Consider the following 23,017-nt stretch of genomic DNA (forward strand, 5'->3'; position numbering starts at 1 on the left):
CTGGGCCTGCACTGCCAAGTCTGGTGGCAGGCTCCATGCATATAGAACTTCTATCTGCCACCAGACTAGGCCATCCTGATAACTCACACTGACGGACTCGATTTTTAACTGTAAAAGCAAAGTGGTACAGGGCAGGGAAGGAACACCCAGCGAGAGCCTTTTTGGCCAGTCAGAAAATATGAGGCAGCTCCCCACTGAACAATCTGCACCAAAAGGTGTGGAAGGCACAAGCAAGAGTGGCCAGAGACCCTGTGGGGCTGGCGAGACCACAAGCGTCCACAAGGCAGGTGCAGAAGTGACCTGGTTTGGTTCCCACCCTTTGATAAGAGATCCTGATTCTGCTGTGATTTAAAAAAAAAAAAAAAAAAGCAAAGAAAGACAATTTTTGGTTTAAAAAGAAGCCACTCAAGGGTTAAAATCGTTATTTTTAACAAAGAAAATTAATTTTCAAATGAGCTGACACTATCTGGAAACTCATGTGTTCCCTGTAAGCCCCTGGTGTGTCCACTGCTTCACCCTCCCAGGACCTGAGCCTGACGAGGAGTCAGACGTGTACAAGAGGAAGCATCTCTGAGAACCTCTACAGCAGCAGAGTCCGCTGACTTGCTTACAGTAAGACGCACAGGGCCCAGCAGGCAGTTCAGATGGGCGTCTCCTTCCGGTCTTTGCTGGGGGAGGGCTTCACCTGCTCCTTAGCTGCTTTGACCTCGAGGATACCATCACAGGGCGGTGGGCCTATGGCCCCTCGCCTCTCAGGCTCCTCGTCCTCCTGCAACTGCTGCTCGGACTTGGCTCGCTGCATCTGGAGCAGTCGGAGCTGCACACGCAGCTCAATGATGGCCTCCCGCTCCTCATGGACTGCCTGGTTCAGGTGGTTGTTCTTTATCTTTAAGGAACAACAAAAAGGGCAGTCACCTCTTAAGCAAGGTCAGAAGAACAGGGAATCGGGGCAGAGCACAAGCTGCAAGCCCTCCCACACAAGGATCTACTTCTATTTTAGCCAACCTGGCTGGTGCAACAGAAGACACAAACATGAATATGCAAATGACCAGATAAATACAGCTCTGAATGGGGGAGAATATAAACTCTGCCTCAAGTTACAAAGGAGTAAACACATCCAGAAAACAAGGTGTCAACAGAAACAGTTCCAGGAAGTATTTTATTGTTTAAATGGGCTTTTTTTTTTTTTCCTTACACTGTTTTCTGAACAGACTTCAAGGAGAGTACAAAGATAATTTTAGCCACAATTAGGAGAGGGAATTGGAGCTGCGACTCTTTTCCATCAAAATCCGTCTGTATGACTATATTCAAAATGTGCTACTTAAAAGTCTACAGGAAACCATGCTCACTTCTAAATGATGCACACTCCCTCACTCAGCAGTTTGCTAATCCCAGGCTCTTGGCAGTCTCTTTCTGCGGCAACTGCCTCCATTCTTCAGAGCCCTCTCTTCGTCCTCAGTATTTCCCAGCATCCCTTGTTCAAATGGGTTGAGACGAGGATAAGCCCCGACATGACACTGGGTGTCCTGGACCCTTCCCTCCCCTACTAATACATGGCAAGGCTCAGGGCAGCCACTTTGGCCCCAAATGGGAAAGCTGTGTGAATGATGGGCCTACACAATCTGAACAATAAAACGCTACGTGGATTCTGCCATGTCTTCCTGTTCAGTAAAATGAAGAGATCAAACTAATGTGCCAATGTTGTCTTCTAAACAGCAGACTTCCCAAAGACCCACATCTCATTTCTGCTTATTTCCTTTCCTGTTTTTGTTTTAAACAAGGTCTCACTGTGTAGACCAGGCTGGCCTCAGACTCATGGAGTCCCAACTGCCTCTGCCTTCCTAAGTCCTGGGATCACTTCATAGGCTTGGATACATGGTGCATGCGTATGGGGATGAGAGGACAACTTGTCCTGCAGGAGGGAGCTGTCTTCCTCTACCTCAGATCCTCAGCTGCAGAGCAGCATGTTCACCGGCTGGGCCACCTCCCTGGATCCCTGCAACTCTCCCAGGACGGACTCCTGCAGCAACAGGTGTTTGACACCAGCAGCCTCCTCTCACTCTACCCACCCTCCACACAGACAGTGGAAGAGCAGAGGTCCTGGGCAATTCTTTTTTTTTTTTTTTTTTTTTTTTTTTTTTGGTTTTTCGAGACAGGGTTTCTCTGTGGCTTTGGAGCCTGTCCTGGAACTAGCTCTTGTAGACCAGGCTGGTCTCGAACTCACAGAGATCCGCCTGCCTCTGCCTCCCGAGTGGTGGGATTAAAGGCGTGCGCCACCACCGCCCGGCCTGGGCAATTCTTAAATATTTTTAAATTTTATTTACTTTTATGTGCATTGGTGTTTTGCCTGCACGTATATTTCTGTGAAAGCATCAGATCCCCTGGGACTAGAGTTACAGACTGTTGTGAGCTGCCATGCGGGTGCTAGAAATTGAACCTGGTCCTCTGGAAGAGGACCCAGGGCTCTCAACTGCTGAGCCATCTTCCAGCCCCTAAAATGATAGTTTTCAGATCTTTTCTTGTCTTTTTGAACCCAACTGTCCTGGAATTAACTCTGTAGACTAGGTTGGCCTCCAACTTAGAAATTCACGGCCTCTGCCTTGTGAGTGCTGGATTATAGATGTGTGTCTCTAGGCCCAGGTTCTGTGCAACTCTTGACCCCCTCATGGGCATGGCTGCGCTTTGTTTGGCAGTTCGATGACCCTGAATAAAGCAAGCTGTCCCTCTGCTCACTAGGTCCTACCACAAAAGACAACATTTTATTTCGGATAAGAAAGGAGATCTTTTAAATCAACCTTCTCTTCCCAGCACAGCTGCTGCCCAGAGCTTTATGTCACACCGACTTTGTGGCACAAGGACAAGACAATTGTCGCTCACTTTACCTCTTGCACCTCATCTCTGCCAGTGGAAGGGCTAGCCCATGCAAGAGAAGGTCCATTTGTACACTAAGGTCAAGGCTACCACAGTTCAAGCAGCCAAGATCACATATTTCATGCTGGGTAGAAGGCCCTTGGACTCCTCTCTGCGAGTCTGCAGTGGGAAAATAGGCAGCAGTCTCAAGCACATTTTAGAAACTACTGATTTCTGGCTGGTGTCCACCCAAACTCACTTCTAGCTCTTCGTTCTGTCTCTGTAAGTCTTCCAGGATGATCTGCAGCTCCTCCTCATCCTCGCTCTCACTCTCGCTCTCAGAGGAGTACTCCTCGGTCTCACTCCGGCCGTGCTGCTGGCGACTGTGAAGAGACAAAGGGAACTCTACTGTGGCTTGGTGGCCAGCTCTCTGAGGTCGCCCATGCTCAGGAATTTACCTGCACTGTTTTAAGACCTGATAAGAAGCTTGAAGTGACTACTTCAGAAGCCTAGTTCCTTTACAGGCATGTTTAAACAATTCTGTTCACAGTGAGAGCCAACATGGCAGGAACTTCCAGCCCCACAGCTCTCCTTTACCTCTGGATCTCTGCAATCTCAGCTCGGAGGCGCTCAATCTCTTCCTTCTCTGAAGCAATCTGACGTCGCAGAAACTGCTCCATGGCCAGGAGCTCCTCCTGCTCAGTCAAGATCTCATTCTCCTGAAATGATTGCAGAACACTTTTCCGAGTTCTGGTAGAGGCAATGCCCCCTTTCCAGTCACCACCAGCTTGGTGCTGAACATGAGTTACTTCAACCAAAACCACATATTTCCTCAGAATCAAGAAAGGTTACACAGTTATTTTGAGAGACCGTCTAGACTCTCCACAACAGGGTATATGCAAGAACCTGTTGTGTTCCTTTTGCAAGGCTCCCTATGAGCCTACCACTCCAACACCAAGGATCAAAGTCAAAATCTGCTTCAGATTCCCAGGGGCTAAACAGATTGCTTAGCAGTTAGGAGTACTTGCTCTTCTTACAGAGAACCCAGTTCAGCCCTCAGCACTGGCACTGGGGTACCCACAACCATATGGAACCAGCTTCAGGGGATCCAACACCCTCTTCTGGCCTCAGCAGGTACCTGAGCATGTGTGTGCAACACATACACACAAATAAAAAGCACAATATAAAAATCATCTGCTTTGGCTTCCTGTCTCTCAGAATTCACGGTCACTAGGAAAAGAAGGACCCCAAGAGATGATGTGTAGCTGGTTCCAGCATCAGTGGAAGGCAGACCAGAGAAGGAAAGTTACAGATCTTACTTCCTCACTGCACTTGGCCACGCCCTCCAGATAAAAGAGAGAACTCTACTTGACAAGTTAATCATCCTGATCTGCTTGACAGATAATCATATGGGGAGAACCTCTAACCTCACACATCCAGGGTGCCCCAGCCTGAGGAAAGCAGTCAGCGGGAATGAGGAGCTGGAGACAAAAGCTTCAGCATCTTTCCAAAGAAGGGGGAAGGGAAGGCACCATGGTCATGATTCAGTAAGTACGGAAAAGCTATCAAGAAAATTACTTCTCCGTGTTTAAACACAGACATTTCCCCTTTGCCTTGGGATACATATGTAGTTAATATTCCAAGAAATCTCAGACGGAAAACCTTGAAGAGAATAATGTGGAACTTTATTCTCTCCTGTTCTCTCTGACACCTGTAAATCCAGAAAAAAGCCTACAACATAAACTTACTTGTGGACTAAACAAAACTAAGAAACTAGACAGAAGGCTGCTTCTCCTCCACACAAACACCACACAGGGCAGAGCCATAGATCACAAGTCCTTGGGAGTCACTTTACAATTTTGGTTTAAAAAGTATATAGTTGAACTTTATTTGAAAAAAATGACCAATGAAATTAAAGAGTTTAGCTTACCTGGGCAAGGAGGATATTTATAACTTCCTCATTTTCATTCATTTCTTCTTTGGAAACGTCCTCTTTCGAAAGACTGGCTATCTCCTGTGCAATCTTGGTTTCACACTCCTGTCAAAGCAGACAAATGAACTAACTGTTCAGCGCATGTCTAAAACGGTCAACAAACGTCTCTCTTAACTTACCAAAATTAAAGAAAACCCCAGCAGTCATCAGGGGCACCGCCTAACAGGATGGATGGGCATTTGCTAACTGGGCTTAGAAAATAATGTGTGTAGAACCAGGCATGGTGGTGGCACACACTTTTAACCCCAGATCTTGGGAGGCAGAGACAGGAGGATCTCTGTGAGTTTGAGGCCAGCCTGGTCTACAGAGTGAATTCCAGGACAGGATGGCATAGAAAGATCTTGTCTCAAAAAAAAACAAAAACAAAAAAAACAAACCAAAACAAGACTATAATATGAGTAGAAACAGCAAGGTAGTTCAGTGGTAAAGACATTTGCTGTCAGGAAGCCTGACAACCTGAGTTCATCCCCTCCCTGGAACCCACATGATAAAGAACACTGATTCCTGCAAGTTGTCCTTGGTTGTCCACATGCACACTGTGGCATGTCCACACACAAGTGCACACTAACACACAAATAAATACCACAAATGTAAAGGTAAGAAGAGAGCATAGCATGGCTCCCCTTAGCCTGTGGCCGCACTATGAAGAATGCTCAGCTCTCATGAATATGCTCACTACTTCAGCACCACGTGTGATGCCTTGAAGGGGGCTACTAGGGCCGTCAGTTCTAAGCCTGGTTTAACTAATTTTACCATACACACACAATCAAGAAGCTGCCACCCCTTGTTAGAAAACATCCCCTTGGCTCCACTATCTGCTGACACCCAGCAACTACAGGCTTGCTTTCTATCCCTACAGTCTCTCTCCGTTTCGGATGAGCTGACTCCATCAGTCAGCAGGCTCTCGAGCAGCACACATAGTCTAAGATGCTTCTGTCTACTGTGCTGATGTGAGTAGCTGAGTGACGGCCAGGGCACGGATGTGCTCAACCACCAGAGGCTCGGGGTCCTCTGCTGCTCTCTGCTGTTATGAACATTTCACAGGTACTCTGAAGGCTTAAGGGCTGCTGCTCTCTGAGAGGACAAATTTCTGGGTACACAATAAGCAATCATGTTTACTTTTATAAGAAAGTGACCAGATGATATTGTGGTTTAAATTGCTACTGTATTTTTCTATTTTTAGTCACCAATCCACTACTTCTGTCTCTAAGTCATTTTACCCCCAAAGGCGAAGTCAACACAATGAAATCTGGGTGTGCGGCAAAAAAAAAAAAGCAAGAAGAGGGAATGGTAGGGGAAGAAATACAGGCTAATAAAAAGAAGATATTCATCCTTTTCAAACTGCTATACTGCCTCTGGTTTCAATCCAGAATTCTCTATGTGCATGTGTGCACATTTGTGGACTTGGGTGCCTGTATATAGAGGCTAGAAGGCATTTGTTGGATGTTATTCCTCAATCAATTCTCCATTTTCCTCCTCCTTTCTCTCTCTCTCTCTCTCTCTCTCTCTCTTTTTTTTTTTTTTTTTAGTCAACGACTCTGTAGATTGTGCTGCTTAAATCTTGTTGCTGGATCTGCATGTAGATTGCAAGAACTGCTGGGGATGTGTATTTTAGCTTTGGTGCGGCCAGGAAACTGAGTCCAGTACTAGTGCGACTTAAAGTCACACCTTAAAGTGTAACTTGTGAACTCTATATGCAGCAGCAGTTGCATGCAGTTCCTCCCCTGCTGTATGGAACCCTCCTAGGCCTTCATCCTTGCATTTCTATTCAAAATTCAAACTTCTCGGAAGTCTCCAAAGGTCTCACACCCAGCCTGCTTCTCACCCTTAGAGAGTTGTTTACACACACAAACCAGGCAGGAAATAAATACCTTCTTAATTCAAATTAAAAAAAAATGTCTAAACTTAATGCAACATTTGATTTCTACCAAGCTAAAATATGAATAACACAGCACAAGAAACATTTATGAATAAATTTCCCACTAGAGAATTTGTCAATCATATACCTATTACTTTTAAAAGAAATAACTTATAACAATGTAAAGATGTGTTACATTTATGTTGCAGAATATTAATTAACTATGTAACGGTATGTTGTAATTGTTTACTATGTAAGATGTACTGCCGTTTGTCTCACTGTGCTGGCCTGAGGTACGATAGGTCTAATAAAGAGCTGAACGGCCAATAGCTAGGCAGGAGAGGGATAGGCAGGGCTGGCAGGGCGGAGAGAATAAGTAGGGGAAGGAATCCAGGCTCAAGAGAGAATGGGGGAGAAAAAGAGCGAAATGCCTGGGATCAGCCAGGCAGCTGCTAGACAGACAGACAGACAGAGGCAGCAGAGAAGCAGGACATACAGAATGAAAGGTAAACATTTCTAAGTCAAACTGCTGCTGATGGGAAACAGGAGAAATGAAGTTACAAGAGCTAGTGGGACAAGCTTCAGGTAAGGCCGAGCATTCCTAACGATATTAAATCTCTGGGTCACGATTTGGGGCTGGCAGTCCGAGAAGGTCTGTTACAATCTGTTACAAGGCAGTGTACAGAAGACTCTCCCACACTCTGCACCTTTGGAGACACAGGGTGTAAGGCAGTAAACTCACTTGTCTTTTAGCTTCCCTCAGTTTTCTCTTGAGGGCAGTCAGAATCCTTTGTACTTCCCATAATCTTTCTTCTTTAGATAAGTCCTTTATCCCACCCTGCAGATCTCGATGTAAACAATTCAAAAGAAACTCCTAGAAAACAAAAGGACACATGGAAAGCTGTTGATGTCTTGTTGTCTAAATGCAGCACGTGCGACTTCTATGATGGAGAACCAGCTCTCTGAGGGAAACAGTGCCGACTATTCTCTCCACAAGGCTGCCGCTGACTTGCAAACCCACCCTTCATTTGCTTTACCGAGGAATTCGGCCCTCATTCATGTGTTTCTAGCAGTTCAACAGCAACCAATGCACTTCCTTCTGTCTCCTCCTCACAGCAACTGACGAGGAGAACACAGCAGAGAAGCAGACATGTGACCATGTTCATGCAAACACAATGTATGCAAGCTTTTTATTCAGTCTTGAATTTCTTACCAAGTCGTCTCAGTCTCTCCACCTCCTCCCTACCTACACACAAACACACACGCGCGCGCACACACACATTTACTGGATTTCCTTTATATCAAAGCAGCATAGTGGGAAAGTTCAAATTTTGAGCTAAATATTGGTTACATAGTCTAGAAATTATGCCACAAAGCAAATTACTAAAACTTCCCTTTCCAGTATTTTAGCTATAAAATATGATGGATAAACAGCACATTTGAGATCCTGGCTGTGGTGATTCCTTCCAGGTATTATCCCCCACATTAATTCCGGAGCTCATCCATTTTAAAATGAGAAGACCAAGGTGTACTACGAATGTTGAACAATTTGCCTAAAATTAGCACGTCAGGAATGAGCAGAGCAGGAGCTTAAAACCAGTTCTTCCAGTTTAAAATCCTATGCCATTCCCACCACGGTTACTTATGTGGTGTGACTAGGGTCAGCTGAAAACATGCCAAGAAGAGCATGTTCCCAAGACAGGGCCGAGTTCAGAGGGAGGAGCGGAGGGCTTCCATCAGGCCTGTGCTCCATCCCCAGGGCTGCAGAGAACTCTGCACCAAGAGATGGAGGAGGCACACAGGAACCACACTACTCAGGAAGCTAGAGTTCATGTGGTCAGCACAGAAGCAGGCAAGGACAGACAAGGAGAGGGTGGGGTCAGAGCAGGGCAGGGGCCAAGTACACACACCTGTCTCCTGATCTCTTCCTTGATGCCTGCCTGGGTCTCTGGCAGTGTGGGCATTGTAGCCATGTTGGACCAACGCAGAGGTCTTGTCACTTGCTTTAGGACCACAGTGCCAAAGAGCTCTTGCACATGTGTGAAGAGCACATACAGGACACGGTTGCTGATCTGTAGAAAATAGGTGCAGAGTTCATAAAACCGCTGAGGAGATCTCTTACTCCATCGGCACCAGTCACAGTGCGTCCGTTAATCCTGGACACGGAAAGGAAACTCCACAGCAGAGACAAAAGGGCTTTACTAACGAATGGTCAATGTAAGAAGAGAATACGAAAGTCTGGCTTAATCATGTCTCAAGCACCATAAGGAAAAAGCCTGGAAAGGATACAATACACATGACCACCAATTTGCACTTTCCTGTCACCCATTAGCTGGCTTTGACTACCTAATGGTCCTCTCCACTGTATTCGAGACCTTTCACACACAGCTGGTGGTGGAGCACCTGCAGGTGTACAGAGCTGGCAGTCTCGTGGGGCGTGCACCAGCATTCCATGATGTTCCCAGACCAGGAAGTCAGGACTGCAGGATGGCTAAACAATGGAGACAAGTGTTTTCCTGGTTCAAACTTTCTCTTAAAATTCCCCTAGAGCTTCTGTGGTATAAGCACCCATGCTATGGCAATGAGTAACAATGTAGTATTGACCAAACTCTGAAACCCAGGCTAACAAAACTGATATTTAAGAAATTTAATAAACAGTTTGTTTCCCAGGCAATGTTGGTGCACGCCTTTAATCCCAGCATTCAGGAGGCAGTGGCAGGTAGATCTTTGAGTTTGAGACCAGCCAGATTTACCCAGAGAAACCCCGTCTCAAAACACGAAAACAAAACAAAATTTAGACCTACTATCTCTTTTCCTTTGACGCAATAAGGTATCATTTACTACAAATGCAAACACAGTCTTGGACAGCATCACTGAGCAGTGGTGAGGGAACAGGAGGCTAGGAGGACAGCTTAGTCACTAAAGCACCTATGGTGCAGGCAGGAGGACCTGAGCTCCATCTCCCCAGTTCACATAGGCATGACTGTACGCACTTGCAATCCAGTGCTGGGGAGGCAGGGACAGGAGGGTCCCTGCAGTTTGCTGGCCAGCCAGCTTAGCCTATTTGTCAGTTTAGGCCAGTGAGAGACACTGTCTAAAGGAGGGGGAAAAGGTGGATGGTTAGTATCTAAGGAACAATACTTGAGTTTGTCCTATGACCTCCACATAAATATGCATACACCTACATGTGCAGCCACACACATGCAATTCCTACATACGAACAGAAAAGAATGCCAGGTATGTTATGTTACCCATCATTCGCCTTCTTGGAGTCAATGTTTCACAGACACTCTGGCAACAGACTGCTCCCAAATTTCCCAGTGTCGACACCCAAAGGGGCGTGCAGACAGGACCCATACCTGGACGGTCGGGCTAAGTACTATGGAGATGTTCTGGATATTCATTTTCGTCTCTAGCTCCTTCGCAATGACGTGGTCCATGTGCACAATGAGCCAGGAAATCAGAAGGTGGTTACATTCTGGCAGTTCCTGGAGCAAGCGCTGGAATTCCTGTACCTTCTCCATCTCCGTGGTCCTCCCACAAGCCTCTTCAAATCGGGGCATAAGCTCTTTGGTAAGCAAATTCTCTGGAAGGTCTCGCAAATACTGCTTCAGCAAACTGGCTACAGTGTTAGGCTCATATTCTTCCAAGTTTGGAGACTCCTCTCGGTCATAGGCCGCTTTTAGTTCATCTACCTTTGATTTGATTCCTTAAAACATTAAATTTAAAAGAGAAAGAATACCAGAAATCAGACATGCTTTCTCCACCCCTGTATACGCCTGCTGCAGAGACACAGAAACTTCCAGGAACCACCTCTGGAGCCAGGTGTGGTGACTCACACCGGTAATCTCACTACTTGGAGGCTGAGGCAAGAGGACAGCTGCAAGTTCAAGGCCAGTCTGGGCTACAGAGCAAGACCCTGCTCAGAACTAAATAAGAGCCCTCCTGATGGGAACTAGTACTGCATGTGAGCCATACAACTCCTCTACAAACATAAGCACATAAAATCACAATGAAAAACTGAATAGTCCCAGAAGTCATAGTATACTAAGAAAATATGCTTAATCCAGAAAAATTAAATATAATGGCAATTAGATAAAAATTCAGGGGGAAATGAAACTATAAACCAAGCATATACACTGCACAAATAAAAGGCAACTATCTAACTCCTCACAAGACAGACAATGTAAAAAGAAACTCCCACACACAAGTAGCTTATCCACAGGGCAGTAGACGAGCTGTCACTTTGTAAATAAGAGACAAAGTTTCCTAGTTTATCAGACTCACTGCAAATATCAAAGACAGGTCAGAAACAAAAGAATTCTTTGAGCAAAGTTACAGAAAATTTCAGAGAAACTTTTATCCCCCCCAAAATTGTCTTCATGCTTATCAAGATCATATAGGAAATAGTTTCTAACACTGTTTAAACCTTCAAAACTTTTCAATATATAATAAACGCTTAAAAATCAAATTTGCAAGTTTGTGTTTAATTTTATAAGGAAGTAAGAAATTATACAAAAATGCACTGTTTTACTTTGTATAAAATAGTAGCAATGCAGCATTTATCTACTGAGTCACAGAACCCTTATTCCAAGTATCAAATCTATCTCCTGGAAAGGATATGAACCAATTAAGTGGAAACTTTGCTTACTCTTTCTCTCTGTTCTGAATGCAATAGACTTACCTCCCACCCCATGAAGGGATGTGTGGTCGGAGGCTTCATCCCAACAGCCCCCTGGGGAGCATAATGACTGATGCACAGACATTGCTCAGCCTGGGACCTGAACACCATGGCAACACAAAATTCATGCTGCTTTTGAAGAAAGAAATCTTTGTACTGCTAAATAATTTGATTTTAGATATCTAATATGAAACACATTCTGGCCAAGTATGCACTACAATGGTTTGCATAAACTATGTAGATGAACGGGTCAGTCTTGGAGACAGCTGCAATAGCTCTACCTGGCAGATTATACACATTTGGGGCCCAGCTACTTAGCAAACAGCACTTGGCGTCTTTAGTCAGGCTAAGGAAACACATAACACGGCCATGTCATTAGTCATTCATCTTGGCTGAGAAGCTTCCTTCACACCAACCTCAGACTCCCCACCACTGGGCCGAGACTTAGAGAGGCGAGCCTAGGCTTGGCACAGCATCCTGAGAGGTGATTCACTCTGCCCAGCTGCAGCTGTGAATAACTTAGGAGTAAATCCTAATGGAAAATCAAACGCGGTGCAAGGACCAAGGGCGTGAGAAAGGTTTAGATCCAAGCCAAAGTGTTCCTCACAATAGTCTTTCCTTCCTTGAGGAAATAAAGAGAAGCTAATTTTTGAAAACCATCAAGCAACATGCATGTCCCCGATACCTGAAACTCTGTAGATGCCTTCGCACTTCATGCCGTGCTTCTCCATGTAATCTATGCACTCACGGAAGACGGCTGGCAAGCGCACACCATCGTACATCATGGTCCTCTCTACCGCGTCAGCCAAGGGAACACCAAAAATGGGTCGGAGACTCGGAACGTCAACCTGAGGTACCTCTGGCTCCTGAATTGGCTTTTTCTTTTTCTTCTTTTCCTTCCACTGTTTTACAACATCAGCTGCTGTCAAGTCTTTAGATTTCTTTTCTTTGTGCTTTTCTTCTTTATGCTTTTCTTCTTTGGGTTTTTCTTTGATTTTAAAATCCTTCTCCTTCTTTTTAGAGAAGCTGGGCTTCTTGAACACATGGATTCCCTTGGACCTCTTCATCTTGGATGGACTTTCGGCTTCATCTCCAGAGCTATCTTCCTGGAAGGCAGCATAGCCTTCAGCTGCCAAAGAAATGCTAGGTATAAATTACATTTTTAATGTCAAACTGTCCACATGCTTCTTAAACAAAAAAAGATTCCACCTGGCAGAAGCTATACAGCTTTCAACCTCTGGGGTCTCCAGAAAACCAGCCAAAGAGCAATGGTGTGTTGACATCTAATGACCACAAGAGGGCAACAGACAGCAGCTATCCTTGCAATGCCGATGTTGAGGGGAAGTTTTATATTTCACAGTGAATGTATGCAGAGTTCTGCAAACAAGTATGAACACACACGAACACTGAACAGAAGACTAACGAGATGAAGCCTACAGGGCAGAGCGGGTGCTGCTGCTGCTCGGCGACTGTTCGTCCTCTAACGGGCATTCGTGAGGCACAGCTCCACAACTACTCCTGCCACCTCTGCTCTCCTCCCATTACTAGCCTTTCTGGAAAAAAACGAGTGCAGGGACTACAAACTCCTTTAAACTGAACGCCAAATGCAATTATTCCCTCAATTTGGCTGCCACATTACAAGTAATTTTTGCATTTTGACAAAGACACTAATTGTCTTAATACCAATTCAGAATTGCCAGTTTGCTTTTCTTTTTGTTTGTTTTTAGGATGGAGTTTCACTGTTACTTAGGCTGCCTTAAACTAGGCACAGACAATGCTCCTGCATCGGCCTCCAGAATAGCTCAACTACAGGCATGTACCACTGTACCTGGCCTTTTCTTTATACGCGATACAGCTCTGACTGTCCTGTAACTCACTCTGTAGACCAGGCTGGCCTCCAACTCAGATCTACCTGCTTCTACCTTTGAGCGCTAGTATTAAAGGCATGCGCTACAACGCTTGGGGCAAATTTTCTCATACTATTATTTTATGTGTGTGTCTACATCAGTGTGTGCTACATGTGCCCATGGAAGTCAGAAGAGGGCATCAGGTACCCCGGATCCACAGTCACAGATGGTTATGAGGTTATTGGTGCTGGGAGCAGCAAGTGTTCTGAACTGCTGAGCTACACTCTAGCCCTACTTTGTTGCTCTTTTGTAATAGCCCCAATTCTTCTTTCCAGTAGCTAACTACCTTCCGAGGTACTTTAACACAGAATAAACGTAGCTCACAAGTTACCTTTTAATTCAAACACCACAAACCTTGCACTACTCACCAGAATGGTAAAGATCTTAAGGGCAAGCTGGGCGGTGGTGGCGCACACCTTTGATGATAGCACTCAGGAGGCAGAAGCAGGCAGATCTCTGTGAGTTCGAGGCCAGCCTGGTCTACAAGAGCTAGTTCCAGGACAGACTCCCAAGCTACAGAGAAACCCTGTCTCAAAAAATCAAAACAAACAAATAAACCCAGAAATGGCAAATGAGAGATTCTGCCTAGACTATTTCCGAAGACAATGGAACACTTGAGTGGAGCAGAAGCATCTCTCAAACGTGCCAAGCTAGGTGTGTTGGCGATGTGAGCCCACAAGTATTATACAGTCAAAGTACAGCTGACAGACCACTAGACAGAGCTTCGGGAATACCTGTCTTTTGGATAGTCACTGTCAATTCTGTAGAAATCTTGTGAAATCATGTTTCTCTCATCCATAATGGGATTCATCCCAAAATACCCCAGCAGTGTATAAATCATTCGTTGAGATAACTTATTTCTTATAACTGTATACTTTCTCCCACACTATGGTGCCCTGGTGTGAACATTCACTCAGCCAAACCTTTATTCTCAAAGTCAAATCTACATGAAGCTAAACTCCCACAATTACCCTTATTGACAGGACTCACTGACAAGAAAGGAGCCCCAAGCAGGAGGCACTGAGCAGTCTGCTCTCACTGATAAACAGGTCTGTCTGGGTGGCCCAGAATTCTCCAGCAGCAGACTCAGGAAGGTATAATCTACTGGTCTTTGCTCTAACCTAACAAGCTACTAATATTCTGTATTTCCCCTTCACCTTGGTTTCAGTTAATGTAAGATCATAACCCAGGAAATTAACTGTTTATGCCTTCACCTCTAGAAATACAGGGAAAAGGCTTGAGTTGCTAAACCAGCCCCAGACAAAGAAATTCCCTCTCACCTGGGTGCTGGCAGGTACCCCACTAGAGCTAGAAGGTCCATCTCCAAAGAAATTCCTTTTAACTCAGCTAGCTAGACACTAATGCAATCAAGTACTTTTGCCTTCCTCCCAGGCCCGCAGGTTTACTATAGTTACCTATGCTGTGTGCCCAGCTGCTGGGGAAAGAAGCTGAAGGGCTTAAAAATACAACAGCACTGCTGCATTTTTCTACAATTAATCACAAACTTCTAGCTTAACTAATTACACTTAAGAAATGTAGTTACTGCATGAAAACTTCTTGGAATTTTGTACTAATCCTTTTTTTTTCAATATTTATTTATTATGTATACAATATTCTGTCTGTGTGTATGCCTGAAGGCCAGAAGAGGGGGCCAGACCTCTTTACAGATGGTTGTGAGCCACCATGTGGTTGCTGGGAATTGAACTCAGGACCTTTGGAAGAGCAGGCAATGCTCTTAACCACTGAGCCATCTCTCCAGCTCCCTGTACTAATCCTTAATTAATCCTCCTGGTATCTGCCAGAGAGCTTCACAGCCACACCCCCCTCTGAGAGTCAATGCGCCTGCCTCCTGTACCTATTTTTGTGATTCTGTGAAATGCATGCTTGTTAACTGTCTGTGTGGGTATATAAAAGGGAAACCATGTGGGATGGGTAGAATAGCAAAAGACGGAGAGAGCATAGGAAGAATGAGACATGATAAAGACTTATTGAGCTAATTTATTTTGTTTAGATATCTGAGGAGATACCTCAGCCAGTTTTCACCTGCTATTAGCAATCCTTTAGTGGGGCTTGATCCCAACATAAACCCCGATATGGTATGTGCCTCTAATCCCTCAAGAAACCCTTCAAAAGTATAAAGAAAACCAATACTGGCTCGGCTCTGGTGGCGTGACTGTGGGAGAGCTGGCAGGCTGATCAACTCAATACCCTTCCGGCCCAGTTCCAGGGCTTTGAGTTGGCCCACCCCAGCTGCTGGAGTAAGTGAGCGGCTGACCTCCGGTTTGGGGAAAAGGCTGTACTGTGTTCACCACAGCTTGGACCGTCACTAGGATAAACTACCGGGCGTGTGATGAAGATGAGGGGAAGCTGGAGGAGCAGACAGGACATGCACAGACACTGTGGTGATAGGGTCACTGCCAGGAGGGGTCAACAAGGTGTTTTGATTTCTTTTTCTTCTTTTTTTCCTTTTCTAAAAATTTTTTTTAAAGATTTATCTATTATGTATACAGTGTCTTACCTACACACACCAGAAGAGGGCACCAGATCTCATCACAGATGGTTGTGGTCACCATGTGGTTGCTGGGAATTGAACTCAGGACTACTGGAAAAGCAGCCAGTGCTCTTAACCTGAGCCATCTCTCCAGCCCCTTACATTATTTTTTATTTACTTTTGGGGGGAGGCTACAAGGGTGGAGGGGAGATATGGAAGGACTGAGAAATTAGTACGGTTGGGATATATGATGTGAAAATACCCAAAGATTAAAAAAATTGCTATAAAATTTTTTTACATAAATAAATAAACCAGGTGGTAGTGGCGCACACCTTTAATCTCAGCCAGATCTCTGAGTTCAAGGCCAGCATGGTCTACAAGAGTTAGTTCCAGGACAGGCTCCAAAGCTATAGAGAAACCCTGTCTCAAAAAACCAATAGATGGATGGATGGATGGATGGATAGATAGACAGACAGATAGATGAAAATATAAATAAAATGAAAACCAGTACTTACTCCTTTTTTCCTTTTTCTTAAATTTTCCTTTTTTCTTCCCATGGTCTTTCTCATCATCCGACACTATATCAGGAGGCTCATGGAGGATGTCATGAGGAGGCGAGGGCTCACCCGTCCGGTACAATCCGGGAAATTTTGTAGGGCTGATCTCCTCAGAGCTGGGGGTTCGAGTCAGCCCGCTGCCATGCTCTGCCCTGCGGTGTTCACTAGGGCTGCTGGTGGGGGGCAGGAAGCACTCGGTCATGCTGACGCCCTGACAAGAAAGGGAAGCGGTCTTCTCTGTTACCTATCCATGTGTTACACCTGCGTGGAGAAAGCACGCAGTCAGCACACTACCATGGACACTCCACCGAATCCTGCACTAACAGATACCCCCGACTTATACCACACGGTTCTCAGAACTCAGGCACAGATGAAATCCAGAGCCGCCACGACTGAGACACAGGTGCCTGTAATCCAAGCAGTCAGAAGCTGAGCTACAAGTCTGAGGCCAACTTGAACACAGTAAATTCCAAGATATTTTGGGCTACAGAGTGAGACCCTGTCTCAAACAAATCAATAATAATGAGTCCCTTTTAAAAGTAACTTATCTCTGGGTATAGTGATGCACACCTTTAATCCCAGCATTTAGGAGGCTGAGGCACGTAGATCTGAGTTTGAGGCCAGTCTGGTCTATATAGTAAGTGCCAGGACAGCCAGGGTTATATGAAGAGACTGTCTTTTTTTTTAAAAAAAAAAAAAAAAAGTAATTAATTAAATAAATTTTTAAAATAACTCATCAATATAAAGGGCTTCATTTTAATAGTTATTCAACATAAAACCTTATTTTTAAACTGTGCCCATCAAAAAGAAATTACAAGTCATATAACTATAACAAGAACAGTTCATACATGTCATATCATTATTACTTACAATGGTTAAAATAATGTTTAATGGCCCACATAAGAGCTCACTAACTATAATTCTGTGTTGTGTAATCAGATGGTTCATGTGTGGGAATAACTAGTCTATTTTGTATGACAGCTACACGGAAGATACAAAGCAGCTTCATTTCATCATGCCTGCCCAGGAAGTGTTTCACTACAATAAACAAGCATAAGAGGTGTTCCAATTGGTTGCTTCTCCTTTTCAGACAGAGCATACAAAGTTCTGTGTTCAAAAGCTACTTAGAAGCTGAGGTGCGCACCTGTAACCCTAATCCTCAGAAATGAGAGCCAAGTAGATTCCAAGGCTAGGACCAGCCTGGACTACAGAAAAGCAAGTTCAAGGCCAGACCAGGCTGTACAGCGACACACTGTCCTTAAAAGAAAAACATTTTTTTTTTTCAAGACAAGAGTCTTACTATATAGCCCTGGCTGGTGTGTAACTTGTTATGTAGCTCTGGCTAGCCTTGAACTCAGAGATCCTGCAGCCTCTGACTCCTAAGCTGGAATTAAGGGTGTGACACCACCATGCCTGGCTTGCTTGCTTTCATTTTGTTTTTAAGACAGCCTCATGTAGCCCAGGATGGCTTCAAACTCTTTATGTGGCCATGAATAACCCTGAACTTCCTGCCTCTACCTCCATAGTACTGGGATTACAGGCATAGACCACCAGACAGACCTGGCTCTCGTTAATTTTTATTGTATGCAAATTAAACCTCAATAAAGCTTTTAAGAAAAAAAGGCAATCATCAGTAGCCCTTCCCAGCACTAGTAAGCCACTCCATCTACTACCCAACAGGCCCCCACAACTTGAATACACCTATTTGAATTATATATTCATGTATCTGTCTGCCTTCCTTGCTAATACAATCCAAAGCACCCAAATATTCAAATGACTATTTAATAAACTATTATTTCTTCCCAACATGTGTACTGCTGATAAAATGAAGCCACAAACCTTGCCCTTAGTTTTCAATTACAATCCAGAAAAAAATAAAAAGGTGGGGGGGGGGGGGGTGTGGGGCGGAGGGGAGTAGTCCTTTACAGGAGTTCCTTAGTTCCTTTGGGAATTCATACAGTTAATACAGTTAGCACATCCTCCGGGGAAATTAGTGGCTTTCGGTTTACAAACAGAAAAACTAAAGGCTCAGAGAGCTTAAAAATCACACAGCTAAATAAAGATAAAACCCTACTTTCCACATCACCGCCCTCATGCATATTTACAAAAGTCAGTATGAGAAGAAAAAAAAGGAGCACATGGGACTTAGGGAGCAAACTCCAGGTCAACCAATTAATGAAAGTTAAGAAGCACAAATGTACTGAGCACAGCCCAAGGGCAGAAAGACCTGCAGAGAATGCGGTTTGTTTAAGATTTGCTTATTTGCAGTTTACCCATATGAGAAAGCGTCCATGCACATACATGAAATGCACGCAGTCCCCATGGAGGCGGAAGAGTCCATCAGATCCCTGGAACTGGGGTTACAAGCAACTATGAAACCCAGTGTAGGGCTGGAGAGATGGCTCAAAGGTTAAAAGAACTGACTGCTGTTCTGAAGGTCCTGAGTTCAATTCCCAGCAACCACATGATGGCTCACACCCATCTATAATTAGATCTGGTGCCCAGAACACTATATACATAATAAATAAATTTAAAAAAAAAGAAACCCAGTGTAGTCTGCAAGAGTAGCAAGTGCTCTTAACCACTGCTCCACACCATACCACACCAGATTTTAACAAGTCAGCCTCTTGTGCTCCCAAAGCATTTTAAAAACTAACTACATTTTCATATAATCCTGACTTACTATGATTTTTATTAAATTTCCATACTAAATTGGCAAAAATAAGAATTTTGTTCATAAAACAATTATCTTGCAAAACTGGCCCAAAGAATAATTTATACTATGGACTGAATGTGTCTCCCCCAATCCCACATAGAAATTTGAATCTTCAAGGACTGAAGAGCTCAGAGTTCACCTTTCTTTCACTACAGAACACAGCAAGCAGGCCCAAGACACTGAATGAGAAGCCAGAACGTTGATCTTAGGCTACCCAGCCTCCAAAGCAATGAGTAGAACCAGTTTTTTTTTTGTTGTTTTTTTTGTTTTGTTTTTTCGAGACAGGGTTTCTCTGTGGTTTTGGAGCCTGTCCTGGAATTAGCTCTTGTAGACCAGGCTGGTCTAGAACTCACAGAGATCCGCCTGCCTCTGCCTCCCGAGTGCTGGGATTAAAGGCGTGTGTCACCACCACCCGGCTTAGAACCAGTTTTGAATTCTGTTAAAGCACTATGATAAGACATCCGGAGTTGAATATAGATGAAAAGAGCTGGAGTTTAGGGCAGATATGAAGAACTGTGGGAGTTAAATATGAGGAAGAACAATGTGTTAGACCAGAAGAGTGCTACAGCAAATTGGAACTGCATAGATGAGTAGAAGAGAAAGAATTCAAATGGTATATATGCCATAAATTTAAGTATAAATATCCAAAGGCAAGATAATAAATATCAAATCCCAGGAAATCCTACTTCTAATGCAAAAGGAAATCTGGCATTTTTCTCAATTTGAATAAAGAGTTTATACGTATTCCTCCTAGTAATAACTAAAATTTCTAAGTAGTAGATTTTAAGAGAGAGAGAGAGAGAGAGAGAGAGAGGAGGAAGAGGAGGAAGAGGAGGAAGAGGAGGAGAAGAAGAAGACAGGCTAGTTAAGAACCTAAAGACAAATGAGACCTGGGGTAAGTTTCCCAAGCTTTTGTTCCTTCTTCCACCCTCCTCCTGCTTCTCTTCTCCCCATGGTGAGCACTCTCTCTCTCTCTGGAAGGGGTGTGTGTGTGTGTGTGTGTGTGTGCCCACGCGCTGCAGATACAAGAGGGCCCATCCCACTGTGGGTGGTTCCACCCTGTGCAGATGGACCTGGATTGCATAAGAAAGTGGGCAGAACAAGCCATGGGGAGCAGGCCAGTAAGCAGTGTTCCTCCATGGCCTCTGCATCAGCTGCTGCTTTCAGGTTCCTGACTTCCTACAATAATGGATGATTACTGGAAGTGTAAACTGAAGTAAACAAACCCTTTCTTCCCAAGCTGCTGTGGTCATGGTATTTTTGTGCAGCAATAAAAACTCTTAAGACACCACAGTATAACAATTTGAGGTAAATCAACTTTATAGAAAAAGTTTGTCTCATGATTGCAAGGAATTTGGTCCTGTTTTCTTAGGCCTGTTGTGAGGCCATATATCATGTTGGAGAATATGTCCGGGGCAAAGACACTCACTGGTCCCAAGGCCAGAAATCAGCAAAAAGATAGGAAGTGGCTGCAGTCCTACTACCCCTTTGGACAACGTGAGTTCAATAACCCAACTTCTCACTGCACCCCATCTTTTAAACGTCTTCACAACTCCCAAATAATGCCAACCTAGGGACCAACCCTTTAGGAAATGGGTTTCTGAGAACCCTCAAAAAATCTAAATCATAGCATAATCTAAAAGAACCTGCTGAGTTGTACAGTTCACTAACAAAAGTATACCAGTGATCAATAAGTTCAAGGAACAAAGCTCTGTATCTCTAACCATCCAAGAAATAAATGAAAAGTAAAATATCTTAAGCTATCATAGTCATCATTTAGAAAGGATAATATTTAAAGGAATGGCAATTCCTAATACTGGGGTGGACTGGGGCACCCAGAAGTCTAAATATTGATGATGGGATGTGTTTGACAGTATCCGGGTCAACATACCTTCCCACATGATCCAACAATTCCATTCATGAACATCCACCCAAGAGAATTAGAAACAAAAAGACAGAAATGACCAGAGTAGATACTGTTTGTTAGCCAGGCACAGTGGTGTACATACAGCTTTAATCCCAGCACTTGGGAGACAAAGGAGGTGGATCTATGTGAGTCTGGGGCCAGCCTGGTCTACAGGAGTTCTAGGACAGTCAAGACTACACAGAGAAACCCTGTCATGAAAAACAAAAACAAATAAGCAGTTAAAAAAAAAAAAAAACACTACAAGAAACTTTGAACATTGACATCCCAGCTAACAGGTTCTAGTCTGATCTCTGAGGGGTCAGTCAGAACCAGACATTGAAAACAGCAATGTTTTGAGGTAAATATGAAACATATTATCTTGAACACAATCCTGAAGATAATCTCACTGCATTGATGCAAATACTCCAGAAATGAAAGAAAAACAAAGAACGCTCTGTTCCTAAGTATTTCATATAAATAACACCCTATGGATTTCACTATTACTTCTCAATCTTTCCACTAAAGCCCAATGTAGGATCAACCTGTATTTATGATAGGCTCTAAAACAAGCTGCCTCCAGGTCCCATGAGTGGGGGTTGTGTGAACAGGAACATGAGAGAACATTCTGTTCAGAGAGGCATATGAACTAGACATCTGTTCAAAGTTATCAAATGATGTATTTCACTGAATATAAACTGTAAAAAAAATAAAAAGACCATAGGTATTTGATGAGTTATTAAAAAGATGGCTCTTCCCTTCCAAAGGGCTGCGTTCTACACCACACTCACTTAGAACAGGTGTGTCCATTTCCAGTGAGTCTATGAAGTCCCATGCTGGTTCATGTGACAGGACAAACTCTCTCCAGAGACCTGAGCTCACAATTATCAGACAAATGTTTAAGAACATTTCTCCGAAGAACCACGGCACATACTCCTTCAAGTGGTTTCTCTGCTCCTGTACCAATTAGTCAGCACAAAAGACAAGACTCGCCCACTTATGCAAAGAGAGCAATATAAATACAGGACATAAAAATTAAGATTTCTAAATTTAAATCTCCTATCATGAGCTTCCAAAATCAAACCTACTGATTCACTAAACACTGTTCAAACATTAAAAGCTTATTCTAGAAAACCTGTAACTGCTTGGCCTGGTGGCACACACCTTTAATGCCAGTACTCAGAAGGCAGAAGCAGGAAGAACTCTGAGTTTGAGGCCAACCTGGTCTACAGAGTGAGTTTCAGGACAGCCAGGGCTACACAGAGAAACCCTGTCTCAGAAAAAAAATTTAAACAAAAACAAAAGAAAAACTAACAGCTTGCTCAGCCAATTATAAGTTAAATTCAGTCTTTTGTAATGTCCGTATTAATAAGCATGACCTAACACACTAGAAGCAGTCTTTTCTCTTTAAAGATTTCCTTTTATAAATGAGTGGGTGTGTTTGTGAGAGCAAGAGAGAGAGATAGCAACTGAGCGATCTAGGAGAGAGAAAAAGAGAGAGCATGTGCCACTACCGCCGGCCTATGTTTCAGAGTATTATTGGAGCACTTTTTGTGAGGATCTGTGGGTTTGGTTGCTGCTTTTCTGAGACAGGATCTTGTTCTGTGGCCCACACTGGCCTGAAGGACAAGCTGGTCTTCATTCCTGCCGATCAACCTGCCGAAACCTCAGATCACCCGCTCAGGAATGTCTATTTTATAAGCAGTGTTTGTTAAATAATTCATTCTTGTTTTGCAAATAAAGAGGACCGTCCCAGAACAAGACAGTCTAAACTGTGAGGTCACTAAGTATCTCCAACAACATGCATGCACACACGCATACCCACAAGCATTTCATGAAATTTATGAGCACAGAGTTTAAAAAACAAACAAAAAAAACAGGTCCAACTTAACAGACACTGAAGCTTAAGGACATTAAAGTCATATCTTAAAATGTTGAGCCATTCCAAAGTCATTCAAGGATGCGGGTCAAACAAAGCTCCTGTTTTCAAGCAGGACCCCAAGAACTTGCTTCCGACGTGTGCTTCTCAAGAAGCCACAAACCCAGACCACTGACTGAGCA

At 43.9% G+C, this 23,017-nt stretch overlaps 1 protein-coding gene across 1 annotated transcript in view; it reads right to left on the minus strand.

The window, feature by feature from the left end:
- Positions 1-344: 344 nt before the first annotated feature.
- Positions 345-23,017, minus strand: part of Ralbp1 (ralA binding protein 1) — a 39,417-nt gene continuing 16,744 nt past the window's right edge. The window contains exons 2-10 of the mRNA XM_050153490.1: positions 16,296-16,598; positions 12,068-12,511; positions 10,061-10,410; positions 8,612-8,773; positions 7,444-7,575; positions 4,781-4,888; positions 3,448-3,569; positions 3,110-3,233; positions 345-886 (exon numbers count right to left, since the gene is read on the minus strand). Coding sequence (XP_050009447.1) covers positions 641-886; positions 3,110-3,233; positions 3,448-3,569; positions 4,781-4,888; positions 7,444-7,575; positions 8,612-8,773; positions 10,061-10,410; positions 12,068-12,511; positions 16,296-16,539 — 1,932 coding nt within the window. The 5' untranslated portion in view covers positions 16,540-16,598 and the 3' untranslated portion in view covers positions 345-640. The remainder of the gene's footprint in view (positions 887-3,109; positions 3,234-3,447; positions 3,570-4,780; positions 4,889-7,443; positions 7,576-8,611; positions 8,774-10,060; positions 10,411-12,067; positions 12,512-16,295; positions 16,599-23,017) is intronic.

Source organism: Alexandromys fortis, unplaced genomic scaffold (assembly GCF_014885135.2).
Source record: "Alexandromys fortis isolate MF-2015 unplaced genomic scaffold, M_Fortis_MF-2015_v1.1 scaffold_61, whole genome shotgun sequence".
Classification (NCBI taxonomy): domain Eukaryota; kingdom Metazoa; phylum Chordata; class Mammalia; order Rodentia; family Cricetidae; genus Alexandromys; species Alexandromys fortis.